Genomic DNA, 18,708 nt, shown 5'->3' with positions numbered 1-18,708 from the left:
ATCATTAAATAAAATGGGGCAAGTCGGCTTTGTCTATCAAAAGATGCATCCTTTCAAGCGAATATAAGGGATGGTTGATCGTTACATTTGATCAACCATCATTTGTAAAGAGATTCAACTCCTTCAAACAAGCGAGTTTATCCTTGAAAATGCAGCAAAATTTGTGTCTTAACAAGACAGTGAACTTGACAATCGGCATAAGCCTTTCAAAAGGACAGCGAACTTATTCCTCACAGGGACAGCAAACTCCATTGTCATCAATCAGGAGCAACCAATCCTAAATTCAGACTTAAAACATCAGGAAATCAGATTTGGAATTTTATTTTTAAATGGAAAAGGTCATTTCTAGGCCCGAAGTGAGAGTGTTTCAAAGTCATTTTCCAGATTTAAAGCCTCGCTCTAGATTTGGAATAAAAAATTCTGAGTTTGAAGTACCATTTCCAGATGTGTATAAACACTCTCAGTGGGGTTTGTTCCAGTGTTTCACAATGATTATCAATATGAATTTGAATACAAACTCTCAGTTCTAGTCATAACTATTTTGATGTTTCATCCACAATCATAATTTAAGCCATGTCTTCTTTGTCTTTCAGAATTAATGAAGGAGAGATACATGGAGAACAATCCGGCATTCATCATCATTGCAAGATGAGGACCAACCTCATGAACAAAGAGAGGATCCAGCATAGATATCATGGAAGTCTACATCAAAAAACATGTAGGGAAGACTTCGTCACTTGAGAGAACTTCTCATCACAAGGAAAAGAACTACAAGGCAAAGAGTAGCAATCAACATCAAGCACTTAAGGAAGAAATTTTGCACTATCTTGAATTTCCTCCAGAAATCCAAAAATCATTGCCAGTATAGCCAAACGAAAGCTCCAGGGTGGAGGTGATCAAGACAGGAGATAGTTTCAAAAAAGTTAGCCAAAGTCATAAGATGATGCAATTTGGGAATATCTCCTACCTTCGTCTCATTCATGCAGGCACTTGGATAATGTTGAGTATCAAGAGATATGCCTCATTCATCCACACACTTGTGATGAGTTACAAAGATCAATCAAGCTAAGGTGGCACCCAATGATCACTTATCCAATCACACTGTTTCAAAACAAGGTGTCCAGATTCAATGTATCTGACTCATCCATCAAAGAGGATAACTACCACATGTGGGCACAAAGTCCAATGCACCTACCCTCATCGTCTATTGGTCAATTATTCAAGAAAAGACATGTGTCCCATCAAATGTAATTTTGTAATTGGTCAGGCATTAAATGTTTTGTAATGGATGTAACAAACCCTAATTAGGGTTTCCATCTTGTAATCTCGGTCATTGATTGTGAATCAATCCAAGCCATTAAATTGTATTGAGAGCACTATGGAAGGATCAAAACACTCATTTGTAAAGGGTTAACAACACTAGAGAAATAGAGAATAAATAGCAATTAGATCATTAGGAGTAGAGTAGAGTAGGAGAAAAAGAGATTGTTGCCAAGACTTTGTTGTAAGAAGCATGTAAACATCATTGAAGATATGGTGAAATTCATATGTTGATTCAGCAATTTGCATGGTCTCTACTTCTCATTTAATTTTCATGCTGTTTAGATGAATGGAAGAACTTTGTGTATGATCAATGGTGAAATTCATACATTCATACTCCTAACACCTAGTTGATTGCAAAGTGCCTTGTGTAGTCAATTGGATCCATCTCAGCCAAGCTTAACTTCAATTGCTATTCCATCATTAATATTCTTCATCTTGAAGGTGTCTATGCTTGTAGTGGTGAATTGAAAATCATTAGCTATCCCTAAAATATCACACTAACCATGTGGAGATGTTCGTTGCATGTCAAAGCAAAGCTTAGTTTAGTTTCACCAAAGATTGTCCATTGCTCTTGCATTCCTAGGATTAGATTAGCTTTCTCAACCCTCATACACTTTCCTTTTTTTAAGTGAAATTCCACATTCCAGCGACATTCAAGCATTCAAGATTCAACATAAGTCCCCCTTGTGAATCCAGCAATATCACATCAAAAAACTGAGTCTATCCAAGAGCACGTCAAGACCTGACATTCGGAACCTTGGAGTCATCCCATTTGATCACGCAGTTCAGCATTTGGGAGGATTTTGTTCAAGAGAGGATAGAATACTTAGTATTTTATTCTGTGTTGCATCGTGTGTAAAAACACCATCAATAGATCCCTGCAGTTTACATTAAGGCAACGTGGGAGTTTGAGAGAGAAAAGCAGTGATTAAGGAAATATTTTTGGGCTCCTTCCTGCCAGTCAGAACAGCAGCAATAATATTTATTTGTTAGCAGAGATGCGTGGATAAATGAGGTAATAAGACAGTATTTACAATTACTCACTAGGTTGCAGTCATTCACAGACCTTGGTGATAGGCGCCTACCTGAAAAATCAGTCTAAACAGGCCATGCCCCTTAGCTGGACAGTATAGCTGGATGCTGCAACAAACAAGGGTAATGACAGCAGATCCAGGGCCTTCTTGAGTTAAGGAAACAAATGCAGATGCAAGTTGCTGTCGTCTCAGAGTTAGTATTGGTCTATCCTCTCAATCATAGTCCATTTACAAACTATATGAATTTTATACCTACGATTAGAATGTGAACCACAATAATTAAAGTAATCATTTCATATATTGCATTCAAAAACATCAAACAAGGATTCATGCAAAGGATTTGTGTTAGCCTCTTATATGAAAACTTAAACAAATATTTTAGCTACCTAGCCAATATAAAACAAAAATCTAGCTCGGGAACTTTACATGGCCAAACACTTAATGCAGCAGATTTCACTAGAAAAAAATATATAAAAAACAGAATCATCCTATATGGGTCTATTCCCTCATTGATTTGCAAGTTCCTCCATCTCCCATTCCATCTATCGATATAACTCTTCATCCATTCAACTCCAACTTCTCATAATCTTTTCAATGTACCAAATATTCCTAAAGTCTCCAGCTATAAATACCAAATGTCAAGTTCACATCCTCCAAAACGTTATTCAACAACCATCCAACAAACCATCCCTTGAATCCCTTTAAACCAGGCTCAAATTGACGGCTCTAAAAGCTCATGCCAGTCCCTTCGGAGAGCCCGAAGAGAAAGTACACGCCCCAAAAACCCAAACCCCAGCAAACCACCTTTAGCAAGCATTTCTGAAATATGTCACCCTAATCAAATCCTTCAACATCCTGGATAGTGATCTCAATATTCGGGTCTGACATCAGGTGAACATGGAGCCTATAAAACTCTATTAAGAGAATATATTGTGAAACTAGCAAATTCAAACTCAATAGTCCATCCTTCAAGCTCAACAGACAGAATGCATGGCCCTGCTACAAAAGTGTCAAGGTTTCTAACAATATGCAAAATATGGAAAAGATTCTATTAAATGATCCCATCGGAAAATTGATCAAAGGGATAATCACAGAAATGTCAGTCAACGGTCCAAATATACAGGAGGTAAACCCCCACATGAATCGCCAGCCAGATGACTGCTAAGGATTGGCAAGTTCTCCTCTTTTAAACATCTGCAATGTTCCAAGACTAACACCTTGCAACACTTTGGTATGCCCACACCTAAATGACAAAGCAACCTCAATGGAATTCGAGGTTCAGAAACCTATTAAGTGAATTCTATTAAGTGTCTTTCCTATGGTTTTCTTCTTTTCCTAACAGGCAAGGCTCTCTGCTGATCACTAACAGATTGTTGTAGCTTCAGTTGGCTGCATTTCGTAGCACCATACTTTTATCAATATATTTACTTTTTTCTCAAAAATAAAATAAGAGGCTATTCCCTATCAATAGGAAACATAGGTGCAATGCTTGTTGTTCAGAAATGTTTATTTCCATAAAAACCCTACTTTGAGAACAAAACCTAGGACAAAGATAGGAACAATAGCAGAGTTCAATATTATCTAAATTGCGCAAATTGCTCAGTTGCCACACAAACAAGTTAAATTAAGCAATTGAAAAGGCTAATACAACATCGCAAAATTGAAGATACTGATATAATTAGAATACTTTACTCAGGGAACAATACAGTCCTTGATAAGTAGAAAATTCAGAGATATTCAATGACTCACCACTTCAGCAATCTTCCTTATTATTAATGCTGGGTTTGAACTCAGGCCCTTCACTAGTGCTACAGTAAGCTCCTTCAACTTTGCAAGTTTAATGTCCTTTTCTGAGTCCACAAGAATAGCATCAGCTCTCACACCCTCTGGACCCAATGCAGACAATTCTTCAGGAGATGGAATGGTATCAAACTGTTCTTTCAAAGTTTTAATCTGCAAAATAAGTTAGAGCCATTATGGTATAAACCATTTACTGTTCAATACTAATCATACAAACAAATAATATCAACACAACATTTTGTTTTATTTTAAATACTATGCCTTTAGACAAGCACACACATGTTGGGAAATTGAAATCTACATTACATTCAGAAGATTGCATGGGAGCGTGAAGTGCACACTTTTAGAGACAAAAACAAAAAGTGCAAGTTCAAAGTCTGATTTCTGCAGGTGTAAGCCAAAAGGTCACACCTATAAAAGGGCTTCAAGCTCAAGTTTCAAACTGTTATTACAATTGACAGGGGCACACCAATGAATGAAAGGAAGCTGACAAGACCTAATTATAGTGAAAAGTTATTAATAAGAAAGGGTTCACCCATGAAAGCTTCTGAACGGCATTCACAAAAAGACATCCTCTATTAGTGTGAAGAGGGAACCTGATTTAGCTGGAACTTTATGATTGAAGCAACTTAATTCCTCAACATAAAGCATTGTAGAAATCCAATTCAATGCAGGTCGTGGCAAAAAAAATTACAGCAGAATACTAAAATCAGACTTTTTTACCAATAGCTCAACACCAAGTACAGCAGCAGATTTATTCTTTTTTACACAGTTTTGACAGTCTTATACAGCAGCAGGGTGTCATTTTTCAAGGAAAGTAGATCAATAGAGCAGAAAAGAGCAGTCTTTTTCTTCTAAAATATACTTCTTCTATCCTTTGCTGGTCCTTTCAAGGTGATAATCGGTACAGTAGAATGCCAAAATGAAACCAAAAGTCAGTCATAAGAACAGTTTTGCAGCAGGGTTTTGAAAGAGATTTTGTTACAAAAGGCAGTTAATTTCCTCCAAATTAAAATTATCCTATTATTCGTTGGAAAAATCAGTTATAGCAGTATTTCGAAGAGAATTTTCATCAAAGATTTTTGGTCAAATCCTACAGAGTCTTGGTTTTGGTGTAGAGAGGTCAATAAAAGAGAATTTTGAGATTCAAGAATCAAATCATAGTTCCAACGTATCTATCATGATCAAAGCAGGAGAAAAGCTTCATAAAGATCATCCAAAGCCACCTATACAATACTCTATTTTTGGCAATCACTATTTTCAAAGAAAAGAGCATATTCTAAGATTTGCTATTTTTAGTGAACTCTATTTATAACCCATGTTTTTAGCTTTTCTCTAAATTTTGGATACCCTATTTTTAGTCCAAATTCAGCTATTTTAGGTGATTTATATTTAGATATCTTGCCATGTGAGAGATGTGGACTTTCAGAGTTAATTTGTAATACTTTTAATCGACGACTTCCCTAGAAATTGCCAAAATCATATTTACTTTTAGTTGATAGGATTTTATAATAGTAGGACTTGCATGTCATGCAAACAGACAATAGTTAGAGGTGAAATGCAGTTCGTTTCATCCATTTATTTTCATGCATATAAATAAGGTTCATTGCACTTAGATGTTTTATGGTGGTTTTTACTCCTACTTGTTGCTAAAATTGCAGTTCACTAAGTGTTTAATTTTTGTTAATCCAAATTTCTTTATTCATTCAATAGAATTTAGCATGTTCGTCTTGCTTGTAAATGATTGTTTTAGTGTTTAATTGAGCCGTATTCTTCTATATAACTATGTCCCTTCCATGTTGATCTCTTTGCAACTAACAAGTCTAGATCTGCTACCATTGCTATTGTGCTATCACTATGAGAACACAAGCCAATCAACTTAAGGTAAAAGCTCTAACACAAGAGGAAGTGTTCCGCACCAATCCAAGTCTTTCTCTCAACGTCTAAAACTTCCCTCTAGCCAAGGGCTTCCTAAATATATCAAAACCTAGCAATCCAAGGGCACATATTCAAGTGCCATTACTCCCTTCTAACCTTTGGCATTGACAAACTAGTACCAAATATCCATATACTTAAGCAACCATCAAACAATGACTCTTAGAGAGCCTAACACAACTCTAATTCTCACAATACAAAATCGTTGACTCCAACATTTGACCAGTTACTTCTATTATCAACTTGTCAAACCAAAGAGCCTTGCAACTAGCAAATGAGACTACCATGTACTCTACCTTTATTGAACTCAATGCCACTACCATCTACTATTGATGTTTTAATTTGTCCTTTTCAAGACAAATCAGATCAAAGAATGTTTACGATTAAACCATTTGCAAATTATATGGGAACGCTTCCTAAAGCCTAGCTGAACTTAAAACCTGCAAATATAAACAAAACTCACAAGTATTTATACTGTACAATATTTAGGTGGAGGGTATTGCATTAAATGTAAAATTTTCATTTTACTATGTTTTTTGCCCCAAATGCAAGTGCACCTTGTCAACAATCAAAATTTGCAGCAAGATTTTCAGATTTAAAGTTAAAGAAGATAAAATAATTCAAGCATGAATGGAGACAATTTGTTGCTGGTTAAAGTAAGGATCATTATTCAACTCAGAACAAAGGTTTGAAGGAAAAACACAGACAAATGCTAACTTTTGGCAAAAATCGAGACCAACAAAACTATATCAATAGCAAAGAATTAAGCAGGTTGACACCACAAGAGTTCATGAAAAAAACAACTAACTTGCATAGAAAAGCTTACATTTTAGAAAGATGGGTTTTGTTCATACTAAGCTTGATGAATTCAATCTTCTATTTAAGTTAATTCATGGAATTACAAACATGCAATCATAGTGACAATAACTTCAACTTGAATAATAGCTTACATAGCATAAGCATGACTTCCACCAATATTTATTAACAAAAACACAATACTCTTTACTTCAAAAATTGAATGAAAAATTTTGCAGCTTAAGCTTGGCATCCAGTTACCATTCACAAAGACACAATAACTTTTGTAAGAATTGGCTAAGAAGGTAGCCACCCAAGATCTAGAGGCCAAATGGAAAGCACAACAACAAGAGAGAGAGAATATGACAAGAATAAACTGTATTCCTATCAATAATACAATATGATCAACTAGATAAGACAAATGTACATAAGAGATCCCTTGGTTACTTAGCCAAGATAAGTGCAAAGGAGAGAATGAGATAATGACAAGTGTCGTTATCTCATGACATGATTACACCACAAAAGGTGGATCACCCACCAAAAGTGGAAAAGTGCAATCACTATAAGTGGATATGATAAAGTAATAACATGATAAGTCCACCTAAAGTGGAAATGCTCCAACTGCTCCTATGTAATTCCCTAAGTAAAGTGTAATTAGGACCTAGGTGAGAAATAATCAAGATAAAATACCTTAATTACACCAACAATTTTTATTATTTTACTAGGAATTTCAGTGATTTAAGCTTGTTATCCACTATCATTACAAATTATGCACTCAAGACACATTTATAAGCTCTCAAAAGGCAGCTTTATGGGATAAAATAACAATTAAAATATTCTCACAAAATTGTTGCTTTAAAGCAATCTTATCCCTATCTACTAAGAATAGAAAATGAAACAACTTTTATTGCAATATAATCCTAAAACAAACAATTTATTTATATGCACCTTTTGCTATTTTAACCATCAATGCTCATGGGACTGTTGTGGTCCTAATCTATACTGTCTAGTTTGTAATAACTACCCTTTCAAAGGCTCTATGTATATTTCACTTCATCTATGACCTTGTTAAATATTGCATGTTAAAAATATGGAATAAAATCCTCCACAAAAACAGGAACATAGGAATTTCCCTGCATCCTTGAATCGGCCTACTAGTATTGGAAGCCGCAGCAATCACATCATCACTAAAGTTTTTTCTTCAATTGAATTTATCTGAGTTCCTAGCAAATGTAGGTCAAGAATGTCTTTAATCTTTTTCCAGACATAACAGATTTGATTTTAAAATATATAGAAAAACTTGATCAGATTATGTCTAGGGAACACAAAGCATCCAAAAGAAAGTATATTTTGTTGAACCTTATACAAAGCCAGTCAAGCACAAAAAGCAAAGGCAATCAACAATTTATAATGATGGGAAAAGGAGAATTTACTGGGATAACTGAGTAAAATCCATTAGGAATTTTATAATCATATGTTCCAGTTTTCCAGAGTATCTCTGAAGCAATTTGTGGTGAAATATCCCCATCTTGTAAACTATGCTCAGTGAATCCTGTATTGGGAGACTCTCCACGTGAATCCAAAACAATGGATTGCATTTTTTGAACCAATTGTAATGAACAGCAATTGCTAGAACTTGAAGCATCCATCTCTGATGGACCCGGGCTCCCAGCCGCTACCTCTATCTTTTTAACTTGATCCATTATATGTACCTAACATGTACAAAACATGGCTAACAAAATTAAATGAAATGCAGAAACAAATGGTAAATAATAATAGAAGCTAAAACTACATAAGAACAGCAACGGAGTTTGATTAAAATGAACATCATGAATTTATGCTGATAGGTAGTGTAAATCATTTCACTAATTTCCCATCAATGTAAACAAGCACTACTACAAATTCCATAGCTGTTAAGTCTAAAGTGCATTGCATTTCGCACAACAGAAGCTTTTCACAAATTGTTTCAAGCAGAGAAAAATGTCAAATGAATTTTGATTTAAAAATAGTGAGATATTGTTTCTAAAATGTATGTATCTATCCACTGTCTTCTAAACTGAAAAAAAAAATTGTAGCTATAGCCAATGTCTTCTCCATATTAAGACAACCTATCTCTCACTCATGAGAAGGCTTTAGCCACAACGAAGTATAAACTCACATAAAAGCAATGAAGATAGCTGACATACTTGTCAAGAGATTTGATTCAATAAAGAGAGTCAAATGATAGAACAACGCACAAATAAAGACAAAGGAGACAAAGTTGTGTCAAAGAAACCATGGTATAGGTCAAAGAATCAAGTTGGCACACACCCACACGCGCTAGTTAGAGAAAAGTAATAAGTTCACAATAGTTTCATACATCAGAAATCGGATGTTATTTCAGATTTCTTCATTTGAACAAAAATGTTGCCTATAATGTAATGACATTGAGGATTGTGAACACAAATTTATTGTAGAGAACTATAACATATATTTGATGTTTAGTGTACTATGCTTTCCATATGAACTGCAGACAAATAACTCGGTCCAATGCTGTTTGTTTCCCTAATTACCTATTTTACCTCTGATGGGTTTATTTGTGTTTTCTATAAACAAATGTCATGTTATTCAGCCTGCTTCTAGCACTAAAACTCATCATCTCCCAACTCTGGACAACAGTATCCATCAGCATCCTCACCGCAACACATCTTACAACACTCCTATTGCTGTTGATTTGTGAAACTTTTGGCTAAAGTGATAACTCACCACATCCACACCCTCTCTAAGTCCAAAATTGCTAAGCATACTCAACTGTTTACCCTGTACTCAACAGCAAGCTTGTGGATCAAAGATTGCTAACTTGTTTTAACAAATTCTAGTGGCTAAGAATCAGCCTGGCACACCTGTTCACTACAAAGAAAAAGGGCCTTTAAATCCTCCTGTGTTATACCTGAAATGTGCACAAAATTCTAGGAGCTTTCAAGCGTTCATGACTAAGTGTCCTCTCAAGACTTGTCTAAAATCAAAAAAATGGCCATTGTCTTCTTCGTTAAAATTCCAGTGAGTTTCATTAATTTTTTTCCCTTGTTGATTCTATGTCAGGGAATTCAAGACTATTTTATACATATTACATGTAATGAATTTCCACTTCCTCTGAGGTTATCCTCAATCAGAAATTCTACCTCCCGGATACATGTATGTTCTTTCTCAATACTCCATATTCTTTGCCATTCATTTGTAACTAACCAAACCTTGAGGAGTTTTGATACGAGCGCACTCTTGAGGGAACTTGTAAGAAAATTCTGATTTCCACAAAGAAAGGTAAAGAAAGGTGTTTTAACACATGACTTTTTTCAAAACCTGTAGACTTCATATTAGAGATCGGAAAATCGCCCAGGACTCACCAAACTCGGCGAGTCCGAGTACGATTTATGCCCCCCTGAGTCTGGCGAGCTTGGACTCAGACTCGTCCGAATCCAGGGGGCGAACTCGCCAGACTCGCCGAGTTGGCGAGTTTGGCATAAACTCAATGAGTCCCGTGCTTGAAACTCGGCTGCCGCTGGGTTAAATAAAATGACAAAAAAAAAACTTTTTAAAAAGGTTTTTTTTAAATGAATGATCTCGTCTTTGTTCACCACAACCTCCGCCTGAGAATGAGACAAATTAGGGTTATAACATGTCAGCCAATAGAAAAATAACACCCGACGCCTTTATTAAATAATAAAAGTCTTTTTGGCCTCGCAGGGCGCTGCCCCTCAACCCCGCCCTGCAAGGGGCGTTGCCCCTTGACCCCACCTTGGGGGCGCTGCCCCCAAACCCCTGCTGAAAAATATGGGGGGAAACTGCATCAATAGAAGTAGGGAAAATTTAACCTCTGAGTCTGACATTGATTGGATCGACCAAGTAGATATAGAGGCTGAGACTATAGCCATGGCAGAGGAGGAGCGAAGAGCACAAGCAGAGACAGGAGATTCAGAGGCAGATAGCGACACAAATGTTCCTGATGTTGGTGAGCATGGCATGGTGTCACGGGGAGCGGCTATGGTTGTCGAATCATCCAAGACCTACCTTAGACGCCTTCGCAAGGGGTCGGGGCCGGAGAGTGCAGGCTCCTCTGAGCCATAGGCTTGTAGTTGTATTTACCTTTGGTATTTGTATGGAACATTTGATGATGATCATATGACGACATGGATTTTTTATTCCATGAGTTTTGTAATATTGTATACATTTGACAATATTTATATATCTATGTTTGTTATTTCCTTCAGCTACAATTTGCATTTATGCTTATGTGATTGATGTATACTTGTGTATGTATTATGTAATCAACTAAACCGAGTTTGATGATGTTATTGTGTCTTTAAGCTGTATTCAATAAAGGGTGCATGAAACAAGTTTTAAATCTTTAAAAATCTCTAAATTTCTTGAGTTTTTCACTTTCCTGAGTCCAACTGAGTCTGACTCCAAGTCCCGAGTCCGAGTCCGGGTCGGCCTTGCCGAGTCTGAGCCGAGTCCGAGTCCCGTTTCTATGCTTCGTATACACAACCTATCATGCTTGATTGTATTAAAACTCTTACCTTCTTCCTTTCAAATTCAATCATAAAATTTGAATACTTTTACTGTCTCAAATCCTACACATCATATTTCTCCACTCCATTTCCTTCCATGGACCTGCACATCCTGTTGGATTTGCACATGCATTTATTGCCATCTTTCCCCTTTTCCTCACCCTTAAACCCTACAAAAACACACTACATCCTTTCATTTCCAAACATCCAGCAGTTCTACAATCTGATTTTCTTCACTTTTATCTTTGCATGTACATTCTACGAGGAGCTTGGCTGTCTATGTTGTTCAATTTCTATGTTTTCCTCCTCCCTAAACCACGCCATGAAATATAAGTTCAAAGTTGTAAAACAACCTCAAATATCAAGTCAAAGAAGGATGGACCCTCCAATACAGAGCTAGGGCACTTTTATTTGGAGGATCTTCGATTCTTGAGAGTGTAAGGTGATGTCCACTAGGTTGTACAATGGACTTGCAGACCATGGGCTGTCCCATATCAATTCAAAATATAGACCTAGTGACAATTATAATATTGGGACTATGAAGGTTAAAATCCCAACTATTGAACAAATAGCCTTGCTGAATACAAATTTCATCGATGAATTCCTCAAAATTCAACCTCGGAAGTTGTTGCTATAACACTTGAAGAATGCAAAAGTTACTAGGAGAAAAATATAGAGAAATGTCTTCATGACATTAAAAAGGCATAGTTGAAAATGAAAAGGTGATTACTCTAGAAAATGCATAAGAACCTCCATAAGAATGACTTTCATGACAAACTTGGGGAAATGATCACCCTAATCAATCAAGTGATTGCGTGTCTTGAAGCAAGGCAATTTCATCCCTAGATGTACCCAAAACAGTAATTAGTTATAAAGGGCACATATCATTAACTATGCAACCATAATCAACAATGCAATCAACAAACATTGGCATGGGGTTGGCATCATTGCAATCAAGAAACCTTGGCACAAGCATGAGATTTGATGCAGGTTGCAAATGGGGCACAACCATAATTTGGAAGGCAAAGTGCATCATCAGATTGGTGGTGGCATCACCACCAGTGTGGACCCCACCCTCTAGTAAAGGCACAAAATGTGCCAAAAGTGAAATGAGGCTTCGTGATGGTTTTAGCACCACCTCTGAAAAGTTGATAACCATTGTGGGCATAGCCAAATTTGTAATGAAGAGTTAATCACCAATGATAACTGCACATCTTCCTCTTCTTACCTTGATCAATGAAGTAATTCCAAATAAGAAAAGCTGGTTACTCTACCATGCATCCCTAATCAACTCCTCCAGCCTTGCACTCTCTCTCTCATTTATGCATTCATTACATTGCCTCAACTAGATATTTACATCATATTTATAATATTGCAAGTATCCTATCATGTACAAAAGGACTCCCAAAAATCTCAAAACTGAAGGGGCATTATTCTCCTACCATTACTCTTCCCTTCCAATTTCTCATGAAATTATGAGACTGCTGCTTTTACAAAACCACCACTAACAACAACAAAACTGCCCTTTAATGTTTACTGAGTCCTATAACTTGCAAAGACCATAACTTTCGCATACAGACTTAAAATTTGGTGTTAGAAATTAAATATGTCATAGTATTAGACTTTTAATGAAGAATAACTCATGTTTCAACCTTCTGAAGTTGGCAGTGTTTTCTAGGTGTAACAGTGAGCAGCGTTGCCTTTTGTCAACTTTCCTCTCTTTTGTCAATCTTGACATGTCTAGAAGCATATAGAGTATTTGTTATCGGGAAAAAGTGTATAGTTAGTAATGTTAATTATCAATAGTTAGTTAGCCGACGGGTAGGTAGTTGGAGTCGCGACGGTTGTGTCGCACCCCTTCGGCAGTCATATATTGTATCACCTCCGGGTGTTGGAGGACATGTAATGGTGACGACGGATATAGTATGAACATCTCTTGACATTAATGGAAAGCTTATTCTGGTACTTCTTTTATAATTGCATTGTACATTGCTGTTCGATTTCTGTATTCTTCCTGTTTACCCAGTGAGGTAAACAGTATTTTGATGGCTTTCTCGGATTCTTACAAATCACTAGCACCCCCATTAATCTACAATTTGCATTGTATATTTTACATAGAATCTTAGAATAGCACTCAGCATTGCACCGCCTTGCTATGCTCTACAAACATTTTCTAGTCTGACATTTCCTATTGAGTTATGGTGAATTTACAAATTGTTCTATTAAGTATCAAACCCAAATATTTGATGATGTTTGAGTATCAATCGATAAGGATGAAAGTTTAGTGGATGGTAATGGTCTTGGAGATTCCATTAGTGTGTCATATTTCTAAATATCGTAACTCTATTTCCAAATTTCATGGTTATATATCCTAGCCATTGCTTTCAATAACATCCAGTTCACAATCTAAAATGACTACAACCTCATATACTTGTCAAAGAAACTGATTTCCCCTATTATCAGCCTTCTCATCACAGATACTACACGTGCCCTTTTGACTATTCTAGATTAATTAAATCAGTCCAATCCTGCACAGTTGTACAAGTTGGCAGTTAAATTTATAACAATGGGCACATGATGCCTAAATTGAGCATGTCAAAAATGGGATTTTACTGCACATTTACACACTTGTTGCAAATTCTTGGTTGAGTTCCCTTGCAAGAATATCTTATATTTGGCCGGTGCCCTTAATACATAAAATTTACCAAAAGATGCCTCAAATCAGCTCGGCACATTTTCCAATGCCCTAGTATCATCTGATTTTACTCAATAGTTGCAACATAGATGAAAAAATCTGCAAAAAATCGTTTAACTCCCGATTATTGCAAGTCATTTATGGGCATGATTTGATCTGCAAAAAACTTTGGCAATTTTTTGAAAAAATCAGGACGATTTATTGGAAAAATCACAAAAGATTGAGAGAAAAACTCAAATAACTGTGTGTATGAGATGAGCTGAAAATCAATTTCTTCGTTCATCAATGTGTATGAGATAAGCTGAAAAATTTGAAAGGCTTTGTGTGCACATGCCAATGCCAGCTATTGAACAAAGTATTTATTTTATGGAAGATGTCAAGTAGAGGAGAACTTCAATTCTACAAAAAGGAGATTCAAGGAATGCAAATCCTCTATAATATGTATTTAACTCAAATTCATTTAGAGGTTGCACTTATTTTTTGGTATATGATATGTATTTAACTCAAACTTTGATTTATATATGAAGGAAATCAGTAATATATTCTACAAATTCAATGTAAATGTGAATTATATATTTTCAAATGTTCGATAAATTTGCCGGATTTTTCCTGATTTTTTGCTGGGTCCCGAGTTTTCAAAAATTTTGGGCCAAAAGAGTTAATGCTGAGTAAGATTTTTTCATCTTTGAGTTGCACTACAACATCCCATTCTGCATGTTCTTCATTACTTTTTTCTATCATCTTAGACCATTAATTCATTTTGTACACACCGAGAAAATTCTTCTCTAACAATGAAGTTGCAACTCATGCAGTAATGTTGTCATTCTCTGCAATATGTTGTCCCTTCATGAAGTTCACCCAATTTTTAAGAATCAATCTCGATCTTTCCTACAACAGCAAACATGCAACAGTTTTGAAACCATATTCAGCAACGGTTCTGCAATCAACATGTCCTACAATTTAAAAGTTCAAATATTCTCCAGAATGGTATTCAAATTTATCCATGGTACTGAAGAGGTTGTAGCCCATCTGGAGAGGATGATGGTATGTCCCACCATTCACCAAGGTACAAATTCCAGGAGGTACAGTGAATTCAATCCTTAGGTGACATTGACAGAATGGATCCCCCTGATTGTGTCACCTTAGCCAAAGAAAACTTCTGGTGTAAGTGTACACTCACTCAGTATGATGTAATCAGCTACTTATGGGCACAGATGCCAATATCTTGTAGGCAGGATGTATCCATCAAAAATGGTATTCAAACTACAAATCAGTTGGCAAAGCAGAGAATTGAACATTCATTACCCTTCGTTCAAGCGTTCTACTAATTTGATATGCAAAAATTAAGATAAAGATGTGATTCCACTCACAAAGTCGAAAAATTGATTTACTCCAATTCTCTTGTGGTTAGAAAGAAGCGCTATAATTTCCTTTCTGAAGTGCAAGAATATCAATTGAAGACCTACTCTCAGCCTTGTGGCTCATAAGATGAAAGAAATATAAACACCCACAGGTCTCTGCCATAAGCATGCCACTGTAAGCATAAAACCAGTAATTTCTTCTGCCCAGTGCCCCATCAACAATTCCCCAAAAGATTCTCCAACATGGCCTCTTGGATCAATCCTCAAACTCTGATTCTGAACCTGTTCCACATCAAGTTATTACTACTTCATAGTTTCTTGTATTCCTTGATAGAACCAAGGTTGCAGACCTCTATCCAAGTTGGTCCTAATCAAAAGCAATTACCCACAATTTTCAAGCAACTGCCAAACACATGCTAAGCAAACTCATGGTCCATTCCCAAAAATTTTGATCTTTACGAGAGGTACTTTAGAAAAGATATTCCAATTGCAATCTCTCATTGATTCTCCTTCTCCTTCCAGTTCTCTAGATGTTGGCATAGACAATGTTCGTATGCTTTTTGATGTCAATGTTTAAAGTGATTTTCAGGAATACGAAGTTGTTCAAGGCATCTGCTCGCATTTTGATATCATGATTTAATTCTTAGAATCTGCACAACCAATCTCTGACCTTTTTTCAGTCATTCTATACTCTTTCTTTTACCATTATTTCATCTATCCCTTTGCTTTAATTTCCATCCTGAACTTACATAAAAGACATAGCACCTTTCCTTCAAAGGACTCCACTTCCTTGGCAATTTGTAGCATCGATTGTAGGGTTTAGTTTTATTTACTATATTTTCAATTCCAGATGTGCTAGATTTTTCATAACATCAATTTTTCTACACAATCTGTAGCCCCTTGCATTATTCAACAAGTTAATCGGGCACTCTTTTTCATCTTGGCTTTTGTGCAAGATTAAGCAAACTCTGTTGCTACCAAACCTTTCAACATTTCTTCAATTCCACAATCTCACAACCTGGCTATCTGCAGGAAAGATCTAATGCCTTGAGCGGGAGAACAAAAGACTCCGGGTCAGTCTTGCAATAGACTCTTGTCAGTTTTGCTAAATTGTACAAAATGTCTTGGTCAGTTTTGCTATACCATTACCTAACACCTTCGTTTCATTCTCTGTAAAAAAATGATACCATTGCTCTAACATAATTGTTGCTCCAACAAACTGAATTTTTATTAACTCCATATGTAGAAAAAACATTGCATCGTACATGTAAATCCTAGGAGTCAAACAACATGAAAAGATTGCCCACGGGAACTAGCCTTGGCTGAAAAATGGGAAAGTCCCAAACGTGTAGAAGGTAGGTCAATGAGGGGTGCAAACTAAATCTCCCAAATGACTTGCAAAGCTGCAAGAAAACAATTCCCAAGATTGCAGATATATTGCACTGAAAAGCATCTTTAATTATAGAAAGAAAGAAAGAGCAAAAACAATAATATTACTGTCATTTGAACAGTATGATTAGCGTAGTTCAAAAGTACAGCTGGTTACAGAGAAAATAATAAACTCTAAAATGATTACAGCAGCCAAATACCTAAGCCTATTTCTAGAACTAGACCTAAGAAGGAAAGTATACCTCAGAAAAGAGGAGAAACCAAACAGGTCAGCACTGGTCAGGCGAATATAGACAAACCGACATAATCCTGTGACCACCTAATCTAACGTACCAGTTTAGCATTTTGGTGTGAATTTACATTTACTAGCAAATCGATCCCCAAGTTCAGACCCGCAGAATTGTAATCGGGCGCCTAACCAAGAAACTACTTGGATGTTCAATATAATCTGCATCATGTGTACGTATTCTTTTTTTCTCAACTGTGCCTTCAACTTTACAACTTCTATTTATTTGCTGTTGATTTCTTTCCATTGGCTGTGTATTTTTCTCTTCTGACTGTAAAGTTTCCTTTTGATTTCCTAGTAGATCCCTCTCTTTATTCTTGCCAAGGCCCCATTTACTCGCAAGCTTGTTCATGTAGCGAGCACAAAATGCAAGCAACTAGCAATATTTTTAAGGCAAACTAGAGAACTGCTCTTGTTCAAACAACAAGCCTCATCTGCCGAAATGGACTGCTGGCGAGGCAAAGACCTAAATATTTACAAATATGAAAACTATCCCGAAAGTGCAGAAAATGCCGACATAGATTTGAATTTCTTGATGAAATCAGTTTTGTGTTATATCTTTATTAGTTGTATTTTCTCCACCTATCTTATAATTCTAGAGTCACAGAGATCACAGCATATTCACAACCAACTCTTTCATTCCAGAAGCAACTCCTCATCCGTTGCATCTTTTTTACTTCTTGATTGTACAACACACTACTTTACAAATTTGATGCAATTTTATCGCAATCTTCGTTCGCTGTGCCAAATCTTTCACTACACAACTAAATAATTCTTTTAAAAAAATCAAAAAAAAAAATCACCTAACATTTCACGAATGTCTCGAAATGAGAAAACAGACTGAACTTGACGCTCAATTCATTGTACTGAAAACTGCAACTCCATGAAATTTAAAACCGCAACCACTCCTAAATTTATTTATTTTACAGCAAGAATTCTAAGCATTCGAAGAAACCTGGTAACGTAACTAGAAATGCAGGGTATTCAAGAAAATAAAGGACGCATTTCCGGAAAAAAATTATTTAAATTTTGTCGACTTACATGAGCCGCTTCCGTTTTAAAGCCGTGGAAAGTCAAAAAAAAAGCACAAATTAAAAATGGCGCCTCTGGAATCAACGGACTCCTTCCCTCTACATTTTTATCGTTTTGTTTTGTTGTGGTAAAAATTGCACCCGCATCCTGCGACGTGAGACGGAAGAGCAACCTTCCGCTTGTGAGTTGTGACATAAGCAAAACTTAGATTTGGTGAGAATTGGATAAATAAAACAAAGGAAGAGATCCCCAAAAAAAGGAGAAGTTCGTTAGGCTATGGTTGTGAGTGATGTTAAGAAAGTGAGGAGAATAAGGTTGTCTTGAGAATTTTTAAGTTAGTGGTTGAATGGATTTTATCATTTAGATGCTTTTTATTTATATTATATGAAATAAAATATATATAAATTATATATAAGATAAGATTCTAATTTATTTTGTGTAGTATTTTTTTATTTTATAGATATGTGGTTAGAATTACATATCTTAAAGTTCTTTTTTTATCAAAAGAAGT

General features: G+C 36.0%; 1 protein-coding gene across 7 annotated transcripts in view; it reads right to left on the bottom strand.

The window, feature by feature from the left end:
* Positions 1-18,473, bottom strand: part of LOC131068894 (serine/threonine-protein kinase CTR1) — a 212,221-nt gene extending 193,748 nt beyond the window's left edge. For 2 of the 7 annotated variants that reach the window (XM_058004173.2, XM_058004176.2), the window contains exons 1-3: positions 18,207-18,473; positions 8,321-8,599; positions 4,107-4,310 (exon numbers count right to left, since the gene is read on the bottom strand). In XM_058004173.2, coding sequence (XP_057860156.1) covers positions 4,107-4,310; positions 8,321-8,599; positions 18,207-18,392 — 669 coding nt within the window. In that variant the 5' untranslated portion in view covers positions 18,393-18,473. Of the gene's footprint in view, positions 1-4,106; positions 4,311-8,320; positions 8,600-17,968; positions 18,118-18,206 lie in introns of those variants that run through there. The other 5 variants (XM_059218606.1, XM_058004172.2, XM_058004171.2 and 2 more) reach the window with 5 other exon arrangements.
* Positions 18,474-18,708: the final 235 nt, after the last annotated feature.

The sequence above is a fragment of the Cryptomeria japonica genome, chromosome 3 (assembly GCF_030272615.1).
Source record: "Cryptomeria japonica chromosome 3, Sugi_1.0, whole genome shotgun sequence".
Taxonomy (NCBI): domain Eukaryota; kingdom Viridiplantae; phylum Streptophyta; class Pinopsida; order Cupressales; family Cupressaceae; genus Cryptomeria; species Cryptomeria japonica.
Note: the sequence above shows the minus strand (reverse complement) of the source record. Positions and strands in the feature narration are given on the sequence as shown.